We start from the raw sequence: 24762 nt of genomic DNA, 5'->3' as shown, positions 1-24762 counted from the left end.
ACCTACTTCCCTAAGTCGTAAACGAGTTATACCAGCCTCAGGATGCGAGGAAAGAGTCAGGAAAGTGGCTGGAAGGTCAGAAGATCTGGCTGTACAGATTGATCCAAGAGGAGCAATGAGCACTCGGGAGAAGTTAGCTTGCTCGAGAGGCTCGGGATGGTTGCACCACGCCGGCACGGGTCCTCTCAACTCCCAAGGGACTGCTGGACGTGGGTATGGAAGGCTGGTTGTGTGCCAAGACTCGAGCAAACCCGGAAACTCAAAGAAAAAATTGGTAAAAACTGTAAAAAAAAAAAACTGAAATGGAAGAAAAATGGCAAATGGTGGTTGTGCACTGTTGAGATTCTCTCGGCACTCGACCACCTTGTCACGAGGGAGAGTGAGGGTCGTGAGGAATTCTTAGAAGGTGATGGCACGACTCACCAAAGTTGCGAGAAGGAAAAAGGCGTCTAGGAATCGAGAATCGCCCAGAGGACCCGATTCTGTGTTGTTTCTATGCTGGGGAAAAATGGACTGCTGTGAGCTTCAAATGGAAAATCTAAGGTTGGAAATGGACTTAGGAGGTCGAAAACATGTTGGATATGAAGTTTGGTTGGGGTTGGCTTAAGTCGAGAGGCGGGACTCGTCTAAAAACCTAGAAATGTCTCTAGTAGATAGTTTATGGTGCTGTCCATTGCGGGCTGCTGGGAGTTTCAAATGCTGAAACTAAAAATGGAAATGAACTCAGGAGGTCGAAAACATGTGGGGTATGAAGTTTGGTTGAAGTTGGGTCGAGTTGGGTGGCGGTCGTTGGAAAACGGTTGAGTTTTCCGACAAAGTTGGCCTTGAGCCGGGCTGAGCAGAGGGGCTGGATGCCCAGGACTTTGCTGAAATTTGAGAGGGCTTGGAGAGGGCTTGCTAGAGTGAGAAAGCTAAAGAGATTATGGAAGTTGAGTTGTGATTAACTTAATTATGCAATAGACTTATAAAGGCTAGCTTAATGAGGCAATTAAGGCAAGCTAAGTGTGATTAGAGGGTGCTTAGGGGGCTTCCGAAAGTTTAAATGGGGTTAGGGAGGAGAAATAGTCATCCCAAGTTGATGGGAGTTGATGGATGGAAGAGTGCAGTTGATGAGTGTAAAAGATATTTTGAAAATTAAGTGGATGTGGCTCATTTGGCTTGCCTCTAGAGGAGAGCCGTGACTTGCAGCTTGGCTTGGTTTGGTTTGCCTTGGCTTGGCTTGGCTAGCTCAAAGGTCCCACTTGACTAGGAAGAAAGCCGGGAGAAGCTTGGGGCTCGATTGATTGCGCGTTTGATCTTCGTGGCTCGTTTGAACGGCGAATTATCAATGTACACGCGAATACGATTTTAATGAGCCTAATATTGACACGCTTCATGTAAGTGAATGCTTGAGTGGCCCGATAACTCAAAAGCAGGTTTTGCTTCGTTTTGATGCTCGGAGCGAAGTTGTCCGTTTCTATCGCTCGTTCGCGCCTTTGTGTGCTGTACTGCTCGTGTCGGCGTGCTTTGTGCTTTGGGCAGAACGATTGACTTGCCGACCTTGGCTGGAGATCAATAATCGGAGAGTCCTAGGAATCCGCGAAAATGGCTCTCTTAGTGTTTTTCAAGTGTTCTGATGTGCTTGAAACCACTACGATCTCCGTTTGTCAAAAACAAGTCCCAAATGCTTGTCGGGAGGCGTTCGTGACCATTAAAACATCACTCGGGAGACCGGTATGATTTGCTTGGTTCGAGCCGAAATGATTTCCCTGGCCCTTGGATTTGTTGGGAATGTGTGGTGTAGAGTTCGGACAACAACATTTCCGTGAATGAGCTCCGAGGGCAAGATTCTACGTGAAAGGGGCATTTTTACCGCCGGAACGGTACTTAGAAAACCTAAATGAATTGTGCGGTGCGATCGGGATTTATTTTCCCGACCCTTGAGGTCTCTGGAATTGATTGGCACAGATTTCTTACACTAACGATTCATTGAAAAGGTCTCATTCTATATTCTTTTGTAAAAAGGGCCCATTTTTCCCTGGTCGGGATCCACTTGGGAGATCAGGATGAGTTTCGAAAAACAATCTGAAACTTGTTTCCTGGTCCTGGTGACCCTTGGGTATGTGCAAGCTTGTTTTCAGGTGCCGTTTATTTGCCTTTGGAGTTGGTGTCCCGTGAGCCCCATTAGGAAGGTGCCTATGAACGTTCGGGAGTATCCCGGCTTAACCAGTTGATTTCTAAAATGCAGTCGAAGTTGCCATTGGTCATTTTGTCACCAAGAGGGATTTTTAAAGTCCTATGGTATCCAATCTGACGCTCCGGTGATCCGACGATGAATAGTACCATAGTGCCGGCTTCTGTCGTTTTGAGGTTTGCTATTTGTCTGCTCCTTCCAGTTGTTTGTCGTAGCCCTTTGGTGGTCCTAACTTCTTCTCTGTAGCCCATGCTCTCCAACTGCGTGTTTTCCCTTATCGACCAGCCTATGAATAGTGATCCGAGCCTCTGCTGGACATTCCTCTATCTTGTCTGTCAGGCTATGGTCAGGGTCATTGTTGGTGTTCTCTGTTGGAGCCGGTGGGCCAGAATAGGGTGCTGACAATAAACAGTACTCTATTAGCTTTAAATTTCAAGATCGATTTACATAATTTATTTGCGAACATAACTTCTATTGCATCTTCTTGCCCACAAGTTTGCGCACTTAGAGTCTATATCTTCATCTCTTTGAGGAGAAGGATGATGACGGAGCGAAACAACGAGCTCCATAAGAAAAACTCTGAAGGAGGCAGAGGCTCTAGCACATCAGAAAGAACAATTTAGGGAAAAATAATAGGCTCAACAAAGACAAATGCAAAAGGAGGCTATGGCTCGAGAGAAAGCTCTACAAACGATGTTACTCAAGCTTATCAACTAAGTAATAAGGTCGTGTTGTATGAGTATTGACATATTTTTAACTTGTTGGGATTATTATTGGTAATATTTTCATTGTTGAACTTGTGACGTTGGCCTCATTTTGTCAGGAATTGTAACATTACCTTAGATAATTATGGTGCAATAATAATATTCGACATAATTCTGTGACGTAATTCTTGAATTTAACTACACATATGTAGTAATTATTTGGGCTTGATTAAAATAAATTTCATGACACTATCCTAAAATATATTTCATGACATTAATTATTGTAGTAATTATTTGGGTTTGATTAAAATAAATTTCATGACAGTATCCTTATAACAAGCTCACAACTTGTTGACGGACAAAAAACAAATAAACAAAAAACCATTCCCAACAAGATGACAGCTTGTTAACCTGTCCACCATCTAAGCATCAGGCTACTCCATCAAGGTAATTCTAGGCCGACACAAACATGGGTCATCCCGTGTTGATGTTAGGCAACGTCTGCTAAGCGTCAAAGTAGGTTATTTGAGGCCGACGTTAGCATGGGTAGTCATAGGGTGGTCATGCCCGACGTTACCAAACGTCACCGTAGTCAAGTCTAGGGCTACCCATACAAATGTTGCCCTAGGTATCCTCTGCCGACTAGGGCTGCCGTGACTATTGTTATAAGTAGGCATAGATCAACTTCTGGCAACGCCTGTCTTAAACGTCGCAATGCCCTATCCCGACTGGACCTTGGGCGACCCATAAGTATGGGTCGACACAAACGTCGCGAAGTCTATTATGATGCTTGTGTGGGTCGCCCTAGGTCCCCGCAAACATTGCCCTGAATGATGAGGTGGAGGCTAGAATGGAGGTCCCAGCTACCGGTTGCCCCTCGTTTCCTTTTTTCCACTTTTTTTTAGTAATTTTTTATTAAACGATAAAATTGAGCCCCACAAACGGATGAACTAAAAAATAATGTCATGTCAACTTTCCATCCATCAATCGACAGAAAATTGACGGTGTGTTGTATGGTGAAAATTTTTCAAAATACTGTGTTGTGTTATGAAATTGCCACAATATTTGAGATGAGTGCGAAAGTTTAAAATCTCCTGTTGTACGATGTAATTTACCCTTGGTAATTTGCATAATTTAATGAACAAAATTAGATATTAATAGAATCGAAACTTTCACATTGTGAACTTCAAATTATTTAATAATTTTGATTTAATTGTGTAATATTATAGAACCTATTGCGATTTCTATTACCCATTACTTCAGCCGAGCCAAACCAACCGTCCAAACGGATTTAGTCTCAACTAATAGGCTGGCTAGAAGGTTTCAACGGGAAAAGAATAGAGGTCCCCAACACTGTGGCCCCAACGGTTCCCACACATATAAATCTTCTGGTCCATCCGGATCCAGTGCTCTCTTTATATATAGTATATAGGATCTTACTAACTGTAGTGCGCTCAGCTCCGCTCAAACCAAAAGACATCCAATCCCATAGCAGAAATAAAAATGTCTCACCCCAAGCGCAAGCTCTTTGTTACCCTCTCTATTCTCCCATTCATCGTTGGTGCTTTCCTATTGCTCTCCTTGTGGACTCCCGTCTCCGGTTCTGAGCATCATACCCTCATCCGATCCTCATGCAGCTCTACACTTTACCCCGACGTCTGCTTTTCTGCAATCTCGTCCTCCTCAGTCCCATCCTGGGAGATGAAGACGCCGAAGGATGTGATAAGAGTGGCCCTAGAGCACACAGTCTTATCAACGCAGCATAACTACTTTAACATCAAGAAGAAGCTCGCATCCCGGGCCCTCCTAACGGTCCGTGAGAGGACCGCGCTTCATGACTGCCTCAACATGGTGGACCAAAGTCTTGACGAGCTCCGGGCCACCCTCCATGACTTGCAGGACTATCCCAACACCAATAGGTGAACTTCTTATCCATCCGGATCATTGGACAATGCAAGTTTCATGTCACGCATGACGACGAGTTTTAACTACTGAAAATGACTGGCTTTGATCCATTTTCTGTTTGCTTGTCAACAAGGTCGATCGCACAGTATGCAGACGACCTGCAAACACTCCTCAGTGCAGCCATGACCAATCAGGAGTCGTGCCTGGATGGGTTCTCACACGACCGGGGTGATAAGAAGGTACGACAGTCCCTGCTGACCGGTCAGATGCATGTGTTCCGCATGTGCAGTAACTCGCTCGCCATGATCAAGAACATGACTGACACTGACATGGCAGAGCGGAGGAGCATACTAGAGATCAAGGAACATAAGTTACCTGGTACGTACCCCCAACCAATCCCGGCATTTTTCGTCCGCGCATTGAATTTCCGGTAACGTGACCGTGGCATTTCTAAGGGTGTTTCGGTTAGAATTGCTTGAAAGATACTATTGCTTTGTCGGCTGCAAGCAGGGAGAGAGCTGGGAGCAGAGGAGGAGGGCAACACAAGGGGGTGGCCAAAGTGGCTGTCGGCCGGGAACAGGAGGTTGCTTCAGGCCACAACAGTGACTCCGGACATCACAGTAGCGGCTGACGGGAGCGGCAATTACAGGACAGTGGCTGCAGCTGTGGCGGCTGCTCCGGAGGGAAGCACAAGGAGGTTTATAATAAGGATCAAGGCGGGGGTGTACAGAGAGAATGTGGAGATTCCGAAGAAGAAGACCAACCTCATGTTTGTTGGAGACGGGAGGACCACCACCATTATCACAGGCAGCAGAAACGTCGTCGACGGCAGCACAACCTTCAACTCTGCTACTGTCGGTGAGTCATGAATCAAGTACTATCTCCTGTTATGTTAATTAATTGCTGTCTATTTCTTTTCATTGCTAGTGTGTGTATATATATATATATATATCGATTATATAGAAAGAAAGAAAAATCTTAAATAATTAATAAAGGCGCACGAATAGTTTCGTTGGATATCAAATTTGCGACTTTTAGATCAACAGACGAGAGCGTGTACTGTTACGTTAGAATCTCTTTTGATTAGCAATATATATTTTAATTAATCAATATAAGTTACTTTAAACGATTCGGTACTTATTCTATTTAAATAAAATCTCGATTTTAAGCCAAGTGAATAGAAAAAATTCACGATTAGAAATTCATCAAAAATAAAAATCACAATTACAAGAGTTTTATATTCGGACTAAATTAATAGAGATCAGTTGAATTTCTGAATACTACGGTGCATACAAATACGTATATATATATATATATTTCACTCCATATAAATAAAGTACGTGCGTGCGTGCAATTATTGTCGAGGTCAATGTGAATTAAGTGATTCGTTTGAAATATGGAGTTGTAGCTTTTGCACGAGGAGCCGAATTTCATAATCATCTCATGCATTTTAATAAATCATATAAACAAATAAATTAAGAAAATACTAACTAAGATTTTCTTGCACTAACCTCACCCCGGACATAATAAAATTGATACACATACGGTACAATTGTTTAACATTCAAGTTACTAGAGTATAGTGACAAACGCTTCTATCTAAAGCCTTTAATATATAATCTCATTAATGAAAATTGAATTTGAAATCTATTGATTTCTAAACGAATGCCTATATTGCTGTATTATACTCCTCTTTTTTGGGATTTTTCTTACCTTCCTTTATTTAACTCTTAATTCATTTTATTAAGCTCGTGAGAGAAGAAAAAAAACCGTCACTTTGTAATTTTTTGAGTGAAAGGAGGACAATTTGACACAGGTGTGTCGGTAGTCTATTTCTTATATGAATTTAAATGATCCTCGCGAAGATGGGGCCAAAACTACATATTTTATAATTGACGACAGAAATTTAATTCTTATTGACAACTGTTCTGATGTTGACGGACGTCCGTTCATAATGGGTCATGCCCTTGGTTTGAAAAGTCAGTGAATAATGTAATTATCCTCGAGACACTCGTAGAAGAATGAATGACATAAAATATCTTTCCAAGCCTTTTGGATAAGGGAACGGTTAGCTACCCGTAGCTTAGCTGAGAAACTTAACTGGTCATAAATGGGACACAGCGAAGCAGCTGAGAACATGGGCTCCATTGTTGTTTACTTTTCCTTTCTATTAGTCTTCTTTCACCCGTGAATCGCATGAGTAATTTTTCCATAGCAATTTGTTGAATTTTCTGTTTTAGATGCGATAATAATTTTATTTTTCTGTAGATAATTTTTTAATTTTTTTAAATTTAATTATAGTTTCATGTTAAATAAAGTAGTTTTCAAAAACTATGCAGGATATAATGTACACATAATTTTATTGTTGTTTTATACACATAAATAATTAATTTGTTATATACAATATAAATTTTATTTGCTATAATAAATTTTCCAACATAAATTTAAAATGATAGGAGTTTTGTAGTGTAATATATTAATAATATGTTAAATTTTTTACTTATAAATTTTAGTTCAATTATATAAATCGTACAATTAACCTATTACTTGAAATTTTAATATTTTTCATATTAATGGCAAAAATACCTACATAGATTAATTCAAGTAAAGTTCACGGAGAATCCAAAGTACATATAATCGTAGTTTAATGCACATAAAATAATTAATTTGTTATATATAATATAAATTTTATTTGCTATAATTAATTTTCCAACATAAATTAAAAATAAGAGGAGATTTGTATTGCAATAGTCTAATAATAAATTTAACTTTGTACTTATAAGTTTTAGTTCATTTAGAGATAGTACAATTAGCTTAGCAATTAAAAATTAATTTGTTACAAATAAAATTTTCTAGAATGAGAGTGAAGATACTTACATAAATTAATCCAAGTAAAGTTTCTTTACTAATTTTATTATTGTTAAATTTAATTTAATTTCAATTTGACAAATATGTAAATATTTAATTTAGATACTGACCTTGTAAACCCTATTTCAAGAGACATTAACCTTTATACCCAATTTATTTCATGTATATTGGCATTTTTCCCCTATATCATTAAAAATTTACTTTTCTAACCCTATTTATTCCAAGGATATAACTTTTATATATATACATATATATATATATATATATAACAGATTTGGTTATAAATCTCACGTACAAACAACACACACTTTGCCTTCAAACATCTAAAGAATGGAATTTAAGTTTCAATTCTTTACGAGAGTACCGTATTCATTATTACTTTATGAGAGAACCGTATTCATTTATTAATTATAAAGATTAGGATTTTATTTCTTCCCTTTCAACAATTTTAATTATTATAATCAATTTTGAAGAAGCCATATATACAAAAAAAAATTGTAGCCTTATTCAATTGTTTTATGTAGTTATAAATTTAAGATAATATGACATTCAATATATTTAAATAAATATCGTGGCGTAGAATTGGTTCTAGACTATCGAAGCATATAAATTTCCAAAGCTATTTAAGGCTTGGTTTGGGAGTGGTGTTGCTGAAATAGAAGTGCTGAAAGAGAATTGTTGAAAAATAATTGCTTATTTTGAAAAACTGCTGAAAGTTTGGTATATTGTTTTCTAATCAGCTGAAACTGAAGGAAGGATACAAATGGTGTTTGGGAAACTACTTCTACGGTTGCCGAAAAAATATGAAATGATTGATAAGTACAACAAATTCAAATTTTTTTTTCCTAAATCAATAATTTAACTGGGCGGCAAAAATATATAACTTATAGACCATAAATTAGAAAAATCAATATAACATATATAAATTCGAATAATGAGGATTCTAAAAATTATGCACACTGAAATGAGATAAATGATGAAAACATAAAGACTAGGGTTAATAAAAAGAGTTGAGAATGAATGTAAAATTTAGAAAACAAAGAGGGCAAAATTGGGTAATTACCAAGAATTACAGCTTCGGTGGGAGAAGCAACATCCTTTCTGCTTTTGATTTTGGTGGTGGCGGAAAGAGTTGCGGTAGAAAACGCTGAATAAAAAACAACCCCAAAAAAATATTATTCCGGTGGAAAGACTCAAAACGGCTTTTTGGGAGAAGCAATGCGCTCCCAAATGCACCCTAAAAGCATTTAGAGCATGTTAAAAATGAAAGACCCGAATTTTGGGTCCCCGTTGAGGCCCACGTACTTTTTATATTAAATAAAGGAAAAATGTAATATATATATATATATATATATAAGTAATTTATATTAAGAATATTAAAAATTAATTCAATTAGTAAAAATAATAATAATTAAATTAATAAAATATATAATATTAAATGTTAATTAAATTAATAAAAATACAAATAATATAATATTTAAATATTTAAAATTATTTTAATTTATTGGAAAATAATAAAATTAATTGAATTTTCATTATACTAAAAAAATTACATGATGAACAGCCACATTGCATTCATTGAAACATTACGTTATAAATTACATTACACGGCCAACAAAATTGCATAATTGAAATATTATATAACTACAATCGGCAATTTAGCAGGTATTGTGGAATTGATAGACATGTTCCATCAAATCCGTCTGTAGTTATCAATGCTTATTACTTCGGATATATTCCTCATACAGAGCAAAAGTTTCCTCCCCCAGTTCCAGTTGTGATAAGCTGTTAGCCACATCATCATAAGATCAAAGTTCAAAATACATGCGTCTTTCTCATCATCAACAATCATATTATGCAATACGATGCAAGTTTTCATAATCCTTGCAAGATTCTCCTTGTATCAAAAACGAGTAGGGCCACATATTATTGTGAAGCGAGCCTACAACACTCCGAGTGCTCGCTCCACGTCCTTTCGTGTTGTTTCTTGATATTTTGCAAACAACAATTTCTTTTCTTCATGTAGTCGAGGGATTGTTTTGACGAATATTGCCCATTTATGGTATATATCATCATAATACTCCATGGTATAATTGTTGCCATTGACAGTGTGATTTATCTCTAAAGCGCGACCTTCTAGCACATCATTAAACATCAGTAACCGGTCTAAAACATTGATGTCGTTGTTCGACCTGGCCATTCCGAAAAATGCATCCATATCTAGAGTTCAGATGAAGCCACTGCTTCAAGTACTATAGTTAGAACACCAAGGTAATCATTCATATACATACATTGTCAAGCTTTCAGGCAGTTTTTCCGCTACTAGTGTATGCAGTCAATGCTGCCAGTCATACTAGGGAAGCCACAGGCCTTCCCTAACCGTAGCAGGCATTGGACATTATTTGTGTTAAACTTTTGCAAGTATTCACTATCTGACAAGGAGGATTTTTAGCCCAAATCCATATCAACAAGCTCAAGCCCAAAAAATCACATTTTGGATATATCAAGGAAATATTATCATGATATGGAAAGGGAATATGAGATGTATTGACCCATAGATTACGAATATTATAATTTTAATAGGGTAGTATATTTTATTTAGATAGCAAGATATTTAAAATTAGATATCACTTCCTATTTTAGTTTGAGTCAAGGGTCTTAAGTGTTCAATTTTGGAACAATTACTTGTTATATTTTAGGAAGTTAAATAGTAAGAGTCTAGTTGCAAATTTCCTATTTTAGAGTCTTCTTTATTGTCTTAAGCCTATATATATGATTCGCCATATCATTGTAAGATAGAACTTTATATCTCAGCATCAATACTATTTCTTGGAAAGGTTTTCTCTTCTATCGTGGCCCTTTTGGGTGTTATTTGTCGGGTTTAAACGTGATATATTCCCTTCGATTCTAAATTCAGATTTAGACGCGAGAAATCATAATCCGTGCTGCTTTAGTTGGTATCAGAGCAAGACTTGCCTAAATTTGATTATGGCGAAAGAAGCGGTTCACAACCACCCTAATGCCGAAGAGCAGGAGGTGGCAGTGATTTAGCATAGAATCGAGAGGCTGGAACAGAGACTCGAATAGAGATTGGTCTGGACACTAGACCAAAGGTGCGAGGAGCTACGTACAATGCTTGGCGCTCTAGGCTTGCATGCTAATTAGAATGCGGGAGACGACGGTCAAGCAAATCGAGTTGTTCCTCGTGAGCCGCCTAACATTAGACGTGTTTTGGCCAATCGTACACTTCAAGTCGATGCTGGTCCATATCAAGATGGAGGATACGATCGAGTTGTAAATTATTGCGAAAGCAGAAGATTTCTATTGGATCTAGGAGATTACCATCCAAGAAGAATTCATATTTTTGATGAAAGTGTAAGCAACGTAGATTTTCTATAGTGGATTTTCGATGCGGATCATTTCTTTGATTACTATCATATCCATGATAATGGAAGCCAACTTGATTGAGTGGTTTATTTCTTAAGAGGTAAAGGTTCTATTTGGCGGGAAAGATTGCAATAAGATCACGTTCAAGATGGTAAAGATCCAATTTTTACATGGATGCGTACGAAGAGAATTCTAAAAGTAAGATTTCTTTCCTTGGAGTATGAAGAGTACTTGTTTAAATAGTCCAGCAATGTTCCCAACGAAGTAAGACAGTTGAAGAGTGTACCATGGAATTCCTTCACTTGGTTGAATGCGTTCTACTAGGGGAAAGTGAAGATAGCAAAATCAAGCGTTATCTAAAAGGCCTTAATCCTGACATACGAGAAAGAATGGGGTACAAGGTGATTTCGACTTTAGTTTCAAGTTATGGCATAGCTTTTAAAGCCAAATTGCAATTGAAGGAGCAAATTCGAATTGAAACTCAAGAGAATTCTGATGATTTCGTCAAACTTCGTCATGAAAAGGCTAAGGTAAATGTTAGTGATGCGACAAATATTCATCCACTGATGGAAGAGGAAATTCCACACAATAACCATGGCCCCCAAAAGGAAGACGAGAGACCGAAGCGAAGCCAATCTACTACAAGGAGGAGAAGATTGAGGAAGTTTACAAGATTGTCGAGAGTCCCAACGAGGAAGAAGCATTTGAGGCCAAGATTGAGTTAACTCTAGAATCGCAAGAGTTGTCATTTTGTTGGAAGAGAAGATCCTAAAGATGTCATGCGTATCAAAATTCCTACACATGGAATTCCAAGCAACGGTGACCGCAAATCCAGCCATACGAGCGATTCAACTTCATGTGGATTACAAAACTCGAAACACATTGAAAGCTCGAAGGTGAGCTTTCCACTAGTGGGAGAGAATGACGAGGAGGATTTTCAATCCAAATCCATATCAATAAGCCCAAACCCATATAAGCATACCTTAGATATATTAAGGAAATAATCTCATGATAGCCCAAAAAAGTGTATCTTGGATATATCAAGGAATTATTCTTGTAATGTGGAAAGAGAAGATGAAATGTCTTGATCCATAGATTATGAATATTATAATATTAATTGAGCAGTATATTTTATTTAGATAGAAAGATATTTAAAATTAGATATTACTTCTTATTTTAGTTTGAGTCAAGAGTCTTAAGTGTCTAATTTTGGAACAATTATTTGTTTTGTTCTAGGAAGTTATATAGTAAGAGTCTAGATGCTAATTTCTTATTTTGGAGTCTTCTTAATTGTCTTAGGCCTATATATATGCTATGCCATATCATTCTAAGATAGAACTTTATATCTCAGCATTAATAGTATTTCTTAGAGGGTTTTCTCTTCTATCGTGGCCCTTTTGGACGTTAATTGTCCAGTTTAGACGTGATTTATTTCCTTCGAGTCTAAATTTAAATTTAGACGCGAGAAATCGTGATCCGAGCTTCGTCACTCTCAAAAACCAAAATCACATCTTAGACGAATTTTTCTATGCATTCAATTGTGGTGCTATGGGATAGAGAGAATCTTAGTTCTTCTAATCTTGGATATGTTACTTGGATCTAATGTGTATGAAAAATTGAGCCAAGTTCGATAAGGAAGGAAGAAACATACTAGAGTAGTCGATAATTTTGTCAATTTCCTTCCAATAAATTAGGAAACATCATAAGAATGTTTTATTGAAACTGTAACTTTATAGTGTAGGCGAATTTGTCCTTTTAGGAAATATGATTTGATATTTTTTTCAATTATAAGAGAGGTTTATAGCCTAGAAAAAGAATAGAAATAACAAAGCTAAATAAAGGGACACGAAAGTCCCATTGACGAGGATTGAACCTAAAACCTCATGGTTTCAGACGGTGACTTGTACCACTGTACCAAATCTCCTTCCTCGAGGATTTGATACTTTAACAACCCCTTCTTGTTGATGACACTTTCGCTTTCTTGCTTGGAAGTCCTCTTTAATAATGTTTTGTTTCTTCCTTCCTTTTTTCATTTAAGGATCAAATAATTAGGAGAAAATTTATTTTTCTGATATGCAAGCTCAAATTTTTGAAATCTAACTGGACACCCACTAAGCAATGAAACTTTTCCAATCATGAATTTTTTTCATTGAACATCCTTAAATGATTGGGATAGTTTTTATTGAATATGAAGGAACACTACAATGGTTGGCTTTATCTAAAACAAAACAAACAAATTGATCCCTAAAAGATACAAATTTTCGAAAATCATCCTTGAAAGATTTTTATTATACAAATTAGTCTGGTCCTTTGAAACATTAGGTTAAGTTAGTCCTTCCATCTCATTTTCCATTTTGTCCCTTACGGAAACTGCTAATGTGACCCTTTATGCTTTGAGTTGGCCAGTTGAATTCTATGTGAATACTAAATCCCCCAAAACAATGTATTTTTTACTAAATAATTAATTTATTTTCAAATTAAAACAAAGAGACGGCAAATCTAGGCCCTCTCTCAACAACCCAGCCCTTGTGGTAGTCACCGGAAGGAAGGGGGCCTCGATCTGCCCCCTCCGCCTCTCCTTCTCTTCTAGTTCTTCAAAGAGAGAGAGAGAAGGGGGGGAGGGGAGAGAGGTAGTCATAGAGACCTCATGCTCAGGCCCGAGGAAGGGTCGTAGGGAAGGAAGGCCCCGATTTGCCCCTTCCCTCCCTCTCTTCTGCTTTTAGCGAGAGAAACCAAAAGAGGGAGAGGAAGGGCATATCGAGGGGCACCCTCCTCTTGGGTGAGGTCTTCAGAGGCATTAGAAACCAAAAGAGAGAGAGAAAGGGCCACACATCGAGGAATTCCTTCCCAGCAACCTCGAGAGAGGGTCCCCTTTGGCAGCCCTCCCTTCAAGCGAGATCATTAGAGGCTCCCTTAGCGACCTCTCCTCGGGCAAAGTCGTAGGAGGCCCTGACACTTTCGGCGACCTCCCTGAGGAGGTCCCTAGAACAGAGGGGGCCTTGATTTGCCCCCTCTCTATATATATATTTTTTTTAAATCTGTGTTTTTATTTTAAAATTTTGACAATAAATTAATTACTAACAAAAAAACAAATTCATTTTGGGGACTACGTATCTGACGTGGAATATAATGAGCTAAATCAGGGTATGATGGACCACATTAGTGCTTTCCATCAATGATGAGATGAAAATGAAACGAGTGAACTAATTTGTCTTAGCGTTTCAAATGGTGAGACTGGTTTGTTTAATAAAAATCTTTCATGGACAAATTTTATCTAGCGGGATATCTTTTAGGGACATTGTTTTGTCCTTTATCTAACTCTAATGATAGGAAACATAATTCCAATACGAGGAGGGATAATTGAAAAAAATATTGATTGAGTGTTACCAATTCATTTTGAATGAGTAAAAATTAATTAGAATGTTTATGGGTAAAAATCTGTGGGTCCATAATGAGATCAACTTTTCACTTTCAGGCATCCTGATTGAATCTTACATAACTAAATATCTTAGTCGTACTCACCGAATATTTGCTTGGGATAATTTGCTCGAGTACTATGCGGTTGTCATTATTAATTAACCTTTTATCTTTTTTCTAGCCCTTCTACGAAGTCAGGTCCAATTGATTATTACATTTACATTAAAGTGTGCGAAGACTCTTTATAGGATATTTGATTCGCCACAGGATTAGGACACGTATAAAATAGACAAAATATTAGAACTGAAGGACCTTATAATGAAGATTATTATTATTTTTTTATTTTGTTGGATCTCGAAAACATGGAATTAAATGTGACAAAACATCAAAATACCCTTAATTATATAATAAGACATTAACATAATATGAAATATTAATATATTCAAATCAGGAAAAAGGACCTCAGCCTCTGGAATCCACTCCCGCTGTTACATTAGTCAGTGGCTCCCGCAGTTACCGAAGTCAGCGGCTCGACCTTCCGACTTACCTCTCCCTCCTGATCTGAGCATGGCGCGGCCAGATCCGTCGTCCCCTAGCTGAGGCCCACCGGCAGAGGTTGACGGGCAGTAATATCAGGGGTGGCGATGTGGCTTCAGGGGTTCGGTGGGGCATAAATCGAAATTTGAGCCATAGAGGGAAGGATAATTTAGTCAATTAAAAATTCCCTTCTCCAGAATTACAAGTCTGGGCTTGAGGGTAGAATCTCAACTTTGGGATGCACGGGGTTAGGAATTGTTCAACGTGCCTGAATTGCTGCCAATAATTTCCTTACTAAGATAAAATAATAAATAATAAATAATAACAATAATAATAATAATGTGTTATTTTAAGAAATAAAGGCAATTAATTTTTTTTCATGATTGGCAGAACTTTATTCCTTATTTAGTTGATCTTGCTTCTAACTTGGATTAGATATAGATACAGTAAAAAATTTTAGAGTAAAATATGGTTTGCACCCCGACCTTTGATCCTATTAGCAAAATGCCTCCCGACCTTTAAAATTTGGACTATGCCACCTAATCTATTTAAAAAACGGCAAAGTGCATCCCAGGTACTTTTTCGATCACTTCTTCCTGTCAAACATTAATTTATTATCAATTTATTTATTTCAGTTTTTAAAATATAATTTGAAAATTTAAAATTTGAAATTAAAGGAAGAAACCCCAAATCTTGAACGGAAAAGAGAGCTTCTCTTTCTAAATCTCTCTCTAATACAAACGCAACCATCCACGAACAAGACAATACTTACACTCTCACCCACGAGCTCAATACGAAAATTGCAGGCATTTGATTTATTATAGGGGATCAAAAGCTTTTACACAAATTTCATTTCCTTATTACCTAATGAAGTTGAAGCATGCAGGCACAATCTGTTACGTGGGGACAACCAAACAAAGTGGCTATCACTGTGGGTTTTGGTTAATCGGTCAATCGAATTAAGGATGAATCCGAAAAGGCCGAATTGTAAGGAGAAACATAGGTTGAACGGAATCACATTTATGTGAAAAACGAAGAAGAGCAAGGATCTTATATGCGAGAGATTTGGGATGAGAGGGGGGAGGTGGTGACCATCTGGCAAACTGGCGGCTGTCCCTCTCTTACGTTCTTTTGTTTCTTTTTATTTAATTTTTGAAATTATTTTTAAAATTTTGAAATTGAAATTAATGATAAATTAATTTTTGGTCAGAAAAAGTGGTTGGAAAAGTAATTCGGGATGCACTTTGCTTCTTTTTAAATAGGTCAAGTGGCATATTATAAAATTTTAAAGGTTATGGGACACTTTACCACTAAGCTCAATGGTGGGGGTGCAAACTACATTTTACTCAAATTTTTCTGACCTAAAATCAGTAATTTTTCTGCTACAAAAAACATAAATAGGCATAGTATAAAAAAATGAAAAGTAAAATAAAGAATGCGGTAGCCCCAATCTGAGAATCAAAATTGAAATCTCTTAATTACCAAGTAAGAGCATACGCCATTAAACTACATCATCTTTCTTCACCTAAATCAGTAATTAACCCTTTTTATAATTAGATAGATACCCATAAAAACAATGAATCGGCTTCTTCTTCTCTTTTTTTTTTTTTTTGGGGGGGGGGGGGGGGGGGGGGGGGTGGGGTTTGGGTGGGGGGATTCGTAGAATATATCACTTTTGCTAACATGACTTCGGGTCACCATGACACATTTAGTGCTTTCAGTTCAAACGTTTAATATTTCAATTCAAATATTCAGTATTTTTAATAATCATAATCAGTACAAGTGTGTTTTACTCATACTTTCAATTTAAATGTTTAATATTATGATTGTAATGTTTAGTATTTGTGTAATCCATCACAAAAAGCAAAAGTACTAAACACTTTAACTAAAATATTAAACATTTAAACGAAAATACTAAGCATATCACGGTAACATGGAATCATATTGGAATGTCCCTTTAATTAAATATGATCGGCGCATAGTTTTCTTCTTACCACAATTTCTTTTTTGACCTATGTTATAGAAGTGGGAAAAACAATTTCCAACTCGTAATAAGCTCTACAAGCATATTGATTAATGTGCCATTTGCAGCCGTAGTCGGGGACGGGTTCTTGGCAAGAGACATCACTTTCCAGAACACCGCAGGGCCATCGAAGCACCAAGCAGTTGCACTGCGTGTCAACGCGGATTTGTGTGCTTTTTACCGGTGTGATATGCTCGCATACCAGGACACACTCTACGTCCACTCCCTCCGTCAGTTCTATGTTGGGTGCCTCATCGCAGGCACGGTGGACTTCATCTTTGGGAATGCAGCTGCTGTGCTTCAAGATTGCGATATCCATGCCCGTCGACCCAACTCTGGCCAAAGGAACATGGTCACTGCTCAGGGCCGCGATGATCCGAACCAAAACACAGGTATGGACGCTGATCATCAGCTATATTTTGTCACATTAATTTTACAAGCAAAGATTAGAGGAGGAATAGTTGACAAACTCGGGAGGGGGTGGAAGAGGGGCAACTGTTCACCACAAGAAAAAACAAGTTTCTATCACTGATATATATTTCCGTCATCGGGAAACAAGAAATACGTCAAAGGAAGGCATCAGTGACGGATTATGTAATAGGAACATCCATCACATACTGAAAATCATACATGTTAATAAGTTGTAGAAACTGATGAATCATTTCGTGAATTGGTCGAGTACGTCTTACCATAACATTAAAATCTTCGAGGGAAAAAAAATTGTTCTTCAGGAATATCAATACAGAAATGCAGAATTGGTGCGACCTCGGACCTGCTAGCGGTGAAAGGCAGCTTTGAGACATACCTGGGACGACCTTGGAAGATGTACTCGAGGACACTGGTAATGCAGAGTGCGATCAGTGACATCATCCACCCGGCGGGTTGGTACCCGTGGGATGGCAATTTTGCACTCGATACACTCTACTATGCAGAATATGCCAACACGGGTGCCGGGCCGAGTACTGCGAATCGGGTGACCTGGAAGGGCTACAGGGGGGTCATTACAGCTGCTGAGGCGCAGGCTTTCACTGCCTCTCAATTTATTGCCGGGGGCAGCTGGTTGGCCAACACAGGCTTCCCTTACTCTCTTGGCCTCTAAGTTTTTTTGCTTCAATTATAACTGGGCAAAATCTTCTATCTAAAAGGATCTCTGAGGGTCCCTTCAAGGTTCTTATTATGATCATTTCGATCTCTAATAATTAACCTTTTTCCGGTGAGTATGCTGGCAAGAGGGTGTAAACTCTTGTTCGGATTATGTTTTTCCGACAATAATATCAATTCCAGACATTTGATTGGTTTTTTTTTTTTTCAGAGTAGACTTTGAATCTAATAGAAGTCTACAAAATGGGAGAAAAGAAATAAAAGGCCCAATTATAAGTTTCATTTTTGTTAATAAAATCCATGATATTCTGATTTCAGAAAGAAACAATTTTCAGTATGTTAAACCCACTTTTCTCCAAATGTGCATTTGTTAATATCGTCGTCATCTACAGATGTTACGAAAAGCTCTAGAATTCATTTCGAGGGTACAAGGGTTGGAGTTTTTATCCATAACTAAGACAAATGGGACAAACGGGCCGCGTATATGTGCGGACTAGAATGATTGTGATAATCAATAAAATTACTGTTATCATTCTATAAAAATAATTTTTACTTTCATTACCGTTTATATTAAACATTTCAATTAACTTATATTACATTTTTTTTTGGAAATTTAATATTTTCGTGCAAATTTCAACCAATATATTTTTCGGAAAATTAAATAGTTCTGTACAAGTACCTCACTAAAATGTAAATAACCCAGCAAAATATGAACAATTTAATATATTTATTATTTTAGTCTTTTCGTCTTCCGTGATTGCAATTGGTTTCGGTTTTATGAAGCGATGTGACAACATAATATCGTGCAACTTGTGACATGGATATTGACAGTCAGACGAAAAGTCACAAAAGGAGAAATCTCATTGTCGTACATGGTGTTTTCCAATGCCTTGACCTTACTTTTAGTATTTTATATAGATTATTATTTCGAGCAATATATGTATACGATATTAACCAGACTAAGAATTCGCAATTCGAGGGGCGACTCTGTAAGAATTCGTCGTTTTTTGGGTCCCCCAGAAAAACCCTTTTTTTCTGAAGAAAACTCATTTCGAAATTCACTTGAAATTTTTTAATTATTTTTTCGAAATTTTTATGGAATTTCCCATAGAAGATATGTCACCTTAATACTCTGACTAAACAAACTTACTTTATTTATTACATATTTTCAAATAATTACTTTGTAAAAAATATGTTTAATTTGTTCAAATTTTGGAAAATATATCTTTTTAAATATTTCCCACAGAATTTTCGTTGAGTACTCTACTGAAAACTAAATGTTTATTTTTAATTTTTCGATGAAATTTCTCATAAAGTAATAACTTTTTAAAAATATTTTTCTGAGTGAAATTTGTCTTGAAAAATAGTTTTATCTTTAAGTTTTCGGAAAAATTCCCTTTAAAATAAATCTTCTTTCTTAAATTTTTCGACAGAATTCAGTAAAAAATCCATCCGAACTTTTCGATGGATTATTACGCCGGAAATTTTCTTCATAACTAGAGAGTTTCTTTGTAGCGCCAGCAAGCAGACGAGGGGTTCACAGGAGGAGTGGTAGAGCTCAGCAGAAGGCCCGATCGGTTAATGGGGTTTGGAAGCCGGAATCTCACAATTCGACGGTCCGGATTTTGTTTCTAAATAGTTAAAATTTTTCCCACATTATCGGCTATATAACTTTTTAAACACAGAAAACGCTAGAGAGTAGAGAGAGACATATTTTGTGTACCTTTGAGAGTTTTAACTTCATGAGGTCCTTTTCCCAACTCATCCTTGGACGATGAGAATTGGGAACCTTTTTTCCTCGTCTTGACCAAGCATCGATTTTGAGCAATACGGGATAAATCAAAATGCATCAATTTTGCCACTTTTAGTGGCTAATTACTCAAACTTCACCTCCTCTAACCATTTTCTTGGTTACCATGCATATTAACTTTGAGGGAAAAGAATAAAATTTTCTTTGCCATATTGAAATTGTGATTTCACAACTTGATGGATGCTCATCTAAACTTGAAATTTTTAAGGAGAAAAAGACCCAAAAGGAAATAGAATATCATACGCAACACGAACATCAATTACATAAACATGTGCTCCAGCAGTTTCCGGATGTGTTGTGGGCTCGGAGAGGAACACGGGTTTCAGGATCTAGGCCCGATGCATATGCAATGCCTGTTGATGTCAACCAAAGGTCACCCTCAATAAGTCGGGCCACTGTGAAGTTAGAGGCTTCGGCCGAGTCGATGAGATGATACCCTGACCAATTAACGCGTCCGGTAGTTCTGGCTCTGGGCCCATGGTTCTGGTACTCCTCATAATACAGTGTCTCTAAATACAATCTGGATGCGTTCCACGGGACCCAACCCAGAGGATGAATGATCTCAGTCATGTAAGACTTCATGAAGACTGTCATCGAGAACTTCCTCCATGGCCTTCCTAGGAATGTATTTGTCATGTTCACGTACAGCACTAGGCTCGAATCCGCCAAGATATTGCACCGCTGGAACGAGAATCCTGTGGTTTCACTGCCATTCGATCGCGAGTTCGCAGTTATGGTGTTGGTCACCTCATCTGGCCTGCCCCTCCTGACCAGGATCTCACAGTACTGGAACACAGCAGCAGCATTCCCACAGATGAAGTCGATTGTCCCACTAATCTGGCATTCCCGGTAGAACTGTCGGAAGGAATGCGGGTACAGGGTATCTTGGTAGGCCCTGATGCCACCCCGGAAGAACACCGACATGTCTGAGTCAGACCTTAGGGCGACTGATTGGTTCCACTCTGGCCCTGCCGTGTTCTTAAACGTCATGTTGCATGCGATAAATCCTCTGCCTGTGACGCCTATAAGATGGCGATTTTAAATGTTAGTCAGTAACAACTCTTTCCTTTTGCAAAATTTTTAAACATGTGCACACATACACCAATTGGGGATCGGGTTTAGGTAGGAAATGTAGAAGCTAGCTAGCTTGCTACTTACTGAAAGTTGCTGTCTTATATGTTGTGACATTGGGACCAACACTCTGGTTCCAAGACACGATCGTCGCATCCATACCTTGTCCCACCATCACAGTGTTCCAATTGTTATTCTTTATCTCCACCTTTTCTCTGTACACTCCCTTCTCTACGGGAATCACATGTCTGTGCGTACTATTAATAGGTGCAACCTTTACTGCTTCAGTTATAGTTCTGTGATTCCCAGTGCCATCTTGCGCTACCACCACATCGGGAACCAGCTCATGGTTCATTCCAGCTTCAAGAACCTGATTGTCGTCAAGGTTGAACCACGAAGGCAACTGGTCACACTTCTTAGTGAAGGCCCGACCTGTGGATGGGCGGACCATGTGGAGAAGATCTGCGATGGCCGAACTACTGTGTCTTAGCAGACTTTGAACTGGTAATATGGATTTTTGGCTAGTTTCAGTGCCTTCAAACCCTTTCAGGCATGTTTCGTGGAGTGCAAGTGCACCGCTGAGCCATGCTTTTAGATCTGAACTTATACCACACGTGCCAATATCATTTCCTGCAAATTAAGAAGATGATATAATTACATAAACGATGTATGTGGGACCATCTAGGTTCCACATTTTCATGTTCCTTACTGTTTCATCGTTAAGAACATGATCTCGAATCGATTTTAAATTTCTGACAAGTAGTAAGCTCTCACAATAAAAGATGGAACAGAAGGAGTTAAGGAAACTAAGGACTAGAAAATATCAGAGAGACATTTGTATTTCGTACTGCTGCTAGGATTCTGAATGGCAGTGACGGACCAGCCCAAGGCATCAGCGGACAAGTCGAGCAAGTCAATGCAGTCCGAAAAGGAATTCTTGGAGGAGATGCCCACGTCACCATTCCTACCAAAGACAAAGGAATGCGCAGCGGAATTGGCATTCCTAACCAATTCCATGGCATTTCCAAGTGAGCTCAGGAAGTCGTCTGCTGGGACTGCTAGGAACTCTGTCACCGGAATATCAGATCCCGAAGCAGAAGCAAGGAGAGTGGAGACGAAACAGAGTGCAAGGAGAGGTAAGAGACGAAGTGAATTGAGGTGGCTATTAACTTTAGTGTGGTCACTGTAGAGGGAGGTCCAGAGAATTAGGAAGAAGATGCAGTTTAGAGAGGCCGTGTATCTAAGGATATGTGAATGCTTGAAGGTGACTAGCAGGAAAGGAAATAGAGTGATACTTTGTCCTTCAGGTGAGGCCAGATAGTTGAGAATATATTATAAGCATGCAGTGTCCAATTATCTATCGGTCGGGGGGGACTCGATTATCATCGACATCGTCTATACCTCGTCCCATGGGTTGATGCAGGTTTTTAAGTCAAGGCCAATGAGCTCCCTCTGCTGTCTACATTAACCAGGTCACGTTGAAGGGTGATTACTGTAAGACCGACGATTTTCAGCCTACGTACGCTTTCTTCCTGTAATCCAAGCACAACATTTACGTTCTTTCTTATCTGATCTATATTGGAAGACAAGCAGGAACAGAGCCAAGTGAGACTTCAAGATGGGTAAATAAATCGGGTATGTAGCCGATAGGGCTTCCGAATTGCACCTAGGTGAGCTTGGACGTACGATAAATGTCAAATCACATGCTGTCCATTTTATAATACTGGTGTACTATGGACTATGGAGCACCACCCGAACCCTCACTTCACTCCTCTTCTAAGATTACGGCCATCCAATTTCCGTTTTTTTATTTTTCCATTACAAATTAAGCAAAATGGCTAATACAATGAAAGAAAAATCCTAAATAAGGACACGAATAGTCCCACTAGATATCGAGCATGCGATCTCTAGGTCAACAGGTGAGGTGTACGTCACTGCGTTGTCGGGAATTATAAAATTCCACATAGAAAAAATAAAAGAATAATAGAAATTTATATGAGACTTGGATATCAACACTTATCAACTTAAGTTTTTAAAGTGACTATGGGTCCAGGTCCGTATAAACTCAATGGAATATAATATGATATCAGAGTTCAGGTTATGCGTATCCGTACCGACCCGCGTGTGCGCACCCACACCACTCTAAGCCCAATACGTTCGAGTGCAGCCAAGAGTATACCTTGTATTAGTCCCCCTCACTCGAGACAATGTGACAATGTGTAGGTAGAAAAAGACCACACATTGCACGTGAGTGCGGGTATTGGAAATTATAAAATCCCACGTGAAAAAAGAAAAAAAAATGAAAGAAAAACTATGGATTTATATGAGACTTGGGAGATACATGATAACGTGTAAGCAGAAAAAGACTACATTTTGTACGTGAGAGCTGGTGTTGCGAATTATAAAATTCCAAATGAAAAAAGAAAAAAAATGAAAGAATAATTATGGATTTATATGAGACTTGGTGTTGGAAATTACAAAATCTCACGTGAAAAAAAAAAGAAAATTAAAGAAAAACTATAGGTTTATATGACACTTGGGAGATAACGTGACAACATGTAGGTAGAAAAAGACCATTAATTGCACGTGAAGGCTAGTGTTGCGAATTATAAAATCCCAAATGAAAAAAGAAAAAAAAAGAATAATTATGGGTTTATATGAAACTTAGATATCAACCCTTAATAAATTGAGCTTTTAACAATTTATTTCAATACAACTATTTGGACGCATTTATGGACTTTCCGGAATTCTGTATCTCATTGATTAGATTAGCAAATCGAGTATGAATTCGCCCTAACTGGAATCGAGCCAATTTAATGCATAATCTAAAATTGCTCAAAGTTTCCTTTACTTCTCTTTCGATAGCTTACTATTCGAAGTAATGAAGCTTTGATTGGCTACAACTCTAATGCGCAAGTCTAATTTCATAATTTTTTCGATAATAAAGAAGGCACATAAACCTAATACAAGAAAAAGAAATAAAGCCAAATAAAGAGACACATAAGTTTCACTTATGAAAGTCGAACGCATGACCTTTTGGTTCCGGACGGCGCATTATATCACTGCATCAAGACATCTTCCTCTCTAATTTCACAATTTGGGTGGGGATAGGGAATATTCCACGCTCATGCATAAATGAATAGATAAATAAATAGATAAATTAATAAATACATTTTTAAATGACTGTCTGAACTTCCCCATGCACTATGAAGATTGGAAAACCATGAAGATTAAATAAATTTTTAAATGATTCTTTCAGGATTGCATCTTCTTCTATGAAATCCCTTTACATAGTCAAAATTGTCGATTCCGTGATCACATCCCAAATCCCAACCCTGAAGACTCAAGGGCTTTTTCACATCCAAAGCATTTATTTTCGATCATCAGACATACATATATCAACTTTGCTATGTAATTCGTCCTAATAATCTGCTTCTTAGCGATTCACGGTAGGATGCGCCAACCAATGCTTGAGGGAGACGTGAACCTTATAGACATACATTTTTTTTTTGGCGGAATTATAGGCATATATTTTGAAGACATAAAGATACAAGTCTAGTATCATAGTCTCAAAATGCTCAAATTATTGAATGAAGTTTTCTCAATTTTTAAAAAATTTCTTTTAAATTTATAATAAGTTTACAAAGAAACGTATCTTTTAATTCTTAAAAAATATTTTCAAATAAGATTCGAATAAAACCATTTTTCTAATTTTCTCGTTGCTATGGAAATATTTAATAAAGCTTATTTTTTGAATATTTAAATTA

The 24762-nt window shown here is 37.8% G+C and overlaps 2 protein-coding genes across 2 annotated transcripts; one reads left to right on the top strand and one right to left on the bottom strand.

Moving 5' to 3' along the window:
* The first annotated feature begins 4294 nt into the window (after window positions 1–4294).
* On the top strand, window positions 4295–18318 carry LOC116197494 (pectinesterase-like). Its single transcript, XM_031527655.1, has 5 exons — window positions 4295–4796; window positions 4916–5160; window positions 5293–5640; window positions 17082–17405; window positions 17745–18318. The coding sequence occupies exons 1-5, from the start codon at window positions 4381–4383 to the stop codon at window positions 18110–18112; spliced, it is 1701 nt and encodes a 566-aa protein (XP_031383515.1). The 5' UTR covers window positions 4295–4380; the 3' UTR covers window positions 18113–18318.
* A 1861-nt stretch (window positions 18319–20179) lies between these two features.
* Window positions 20180–22406, bottom strand: LOC116193730 (pectinesterase/pectinesterase inhibitor PPE8B-like). Its single transcript, XM_031522475.1, has 4 exons — window positions 22397–22406; window positions 21844–22296; window positions 21083–21625; window positions 20180–20946 (listed from the first exon to the last, which is right to left on the bottom strand). The coding sequence occupies exons 1-4, from the start codon at window positions 22404–22406 to the stop codon at window positions 20180–20182; spliced, it is 1773 nt and encodes a 590-aa protein (XP_031378335.1).
* Between the last annotated feature and the right edge of the window lie 2356 nt (window positions 22407–24762).

This window comes from Punica granatum, chromosome 2 (genome assembly GCF_007655135.1).
Source record: "Punica granatum isolate Tunisia-2019 chromosome 2, ASM765513v2, whole genome shotgun sequence".
Taxonomy (NCBI): Eukaryota; Viridiplantae; Streptophyta; class Magnoliopsida; order Myrtales; family Lythraceae; genus Punica; species Punica granatum.
Note: the sequence above shows the minus strand (reverse complement) of the source record. Positions and strands in the feature narration are given on the sequence as shown.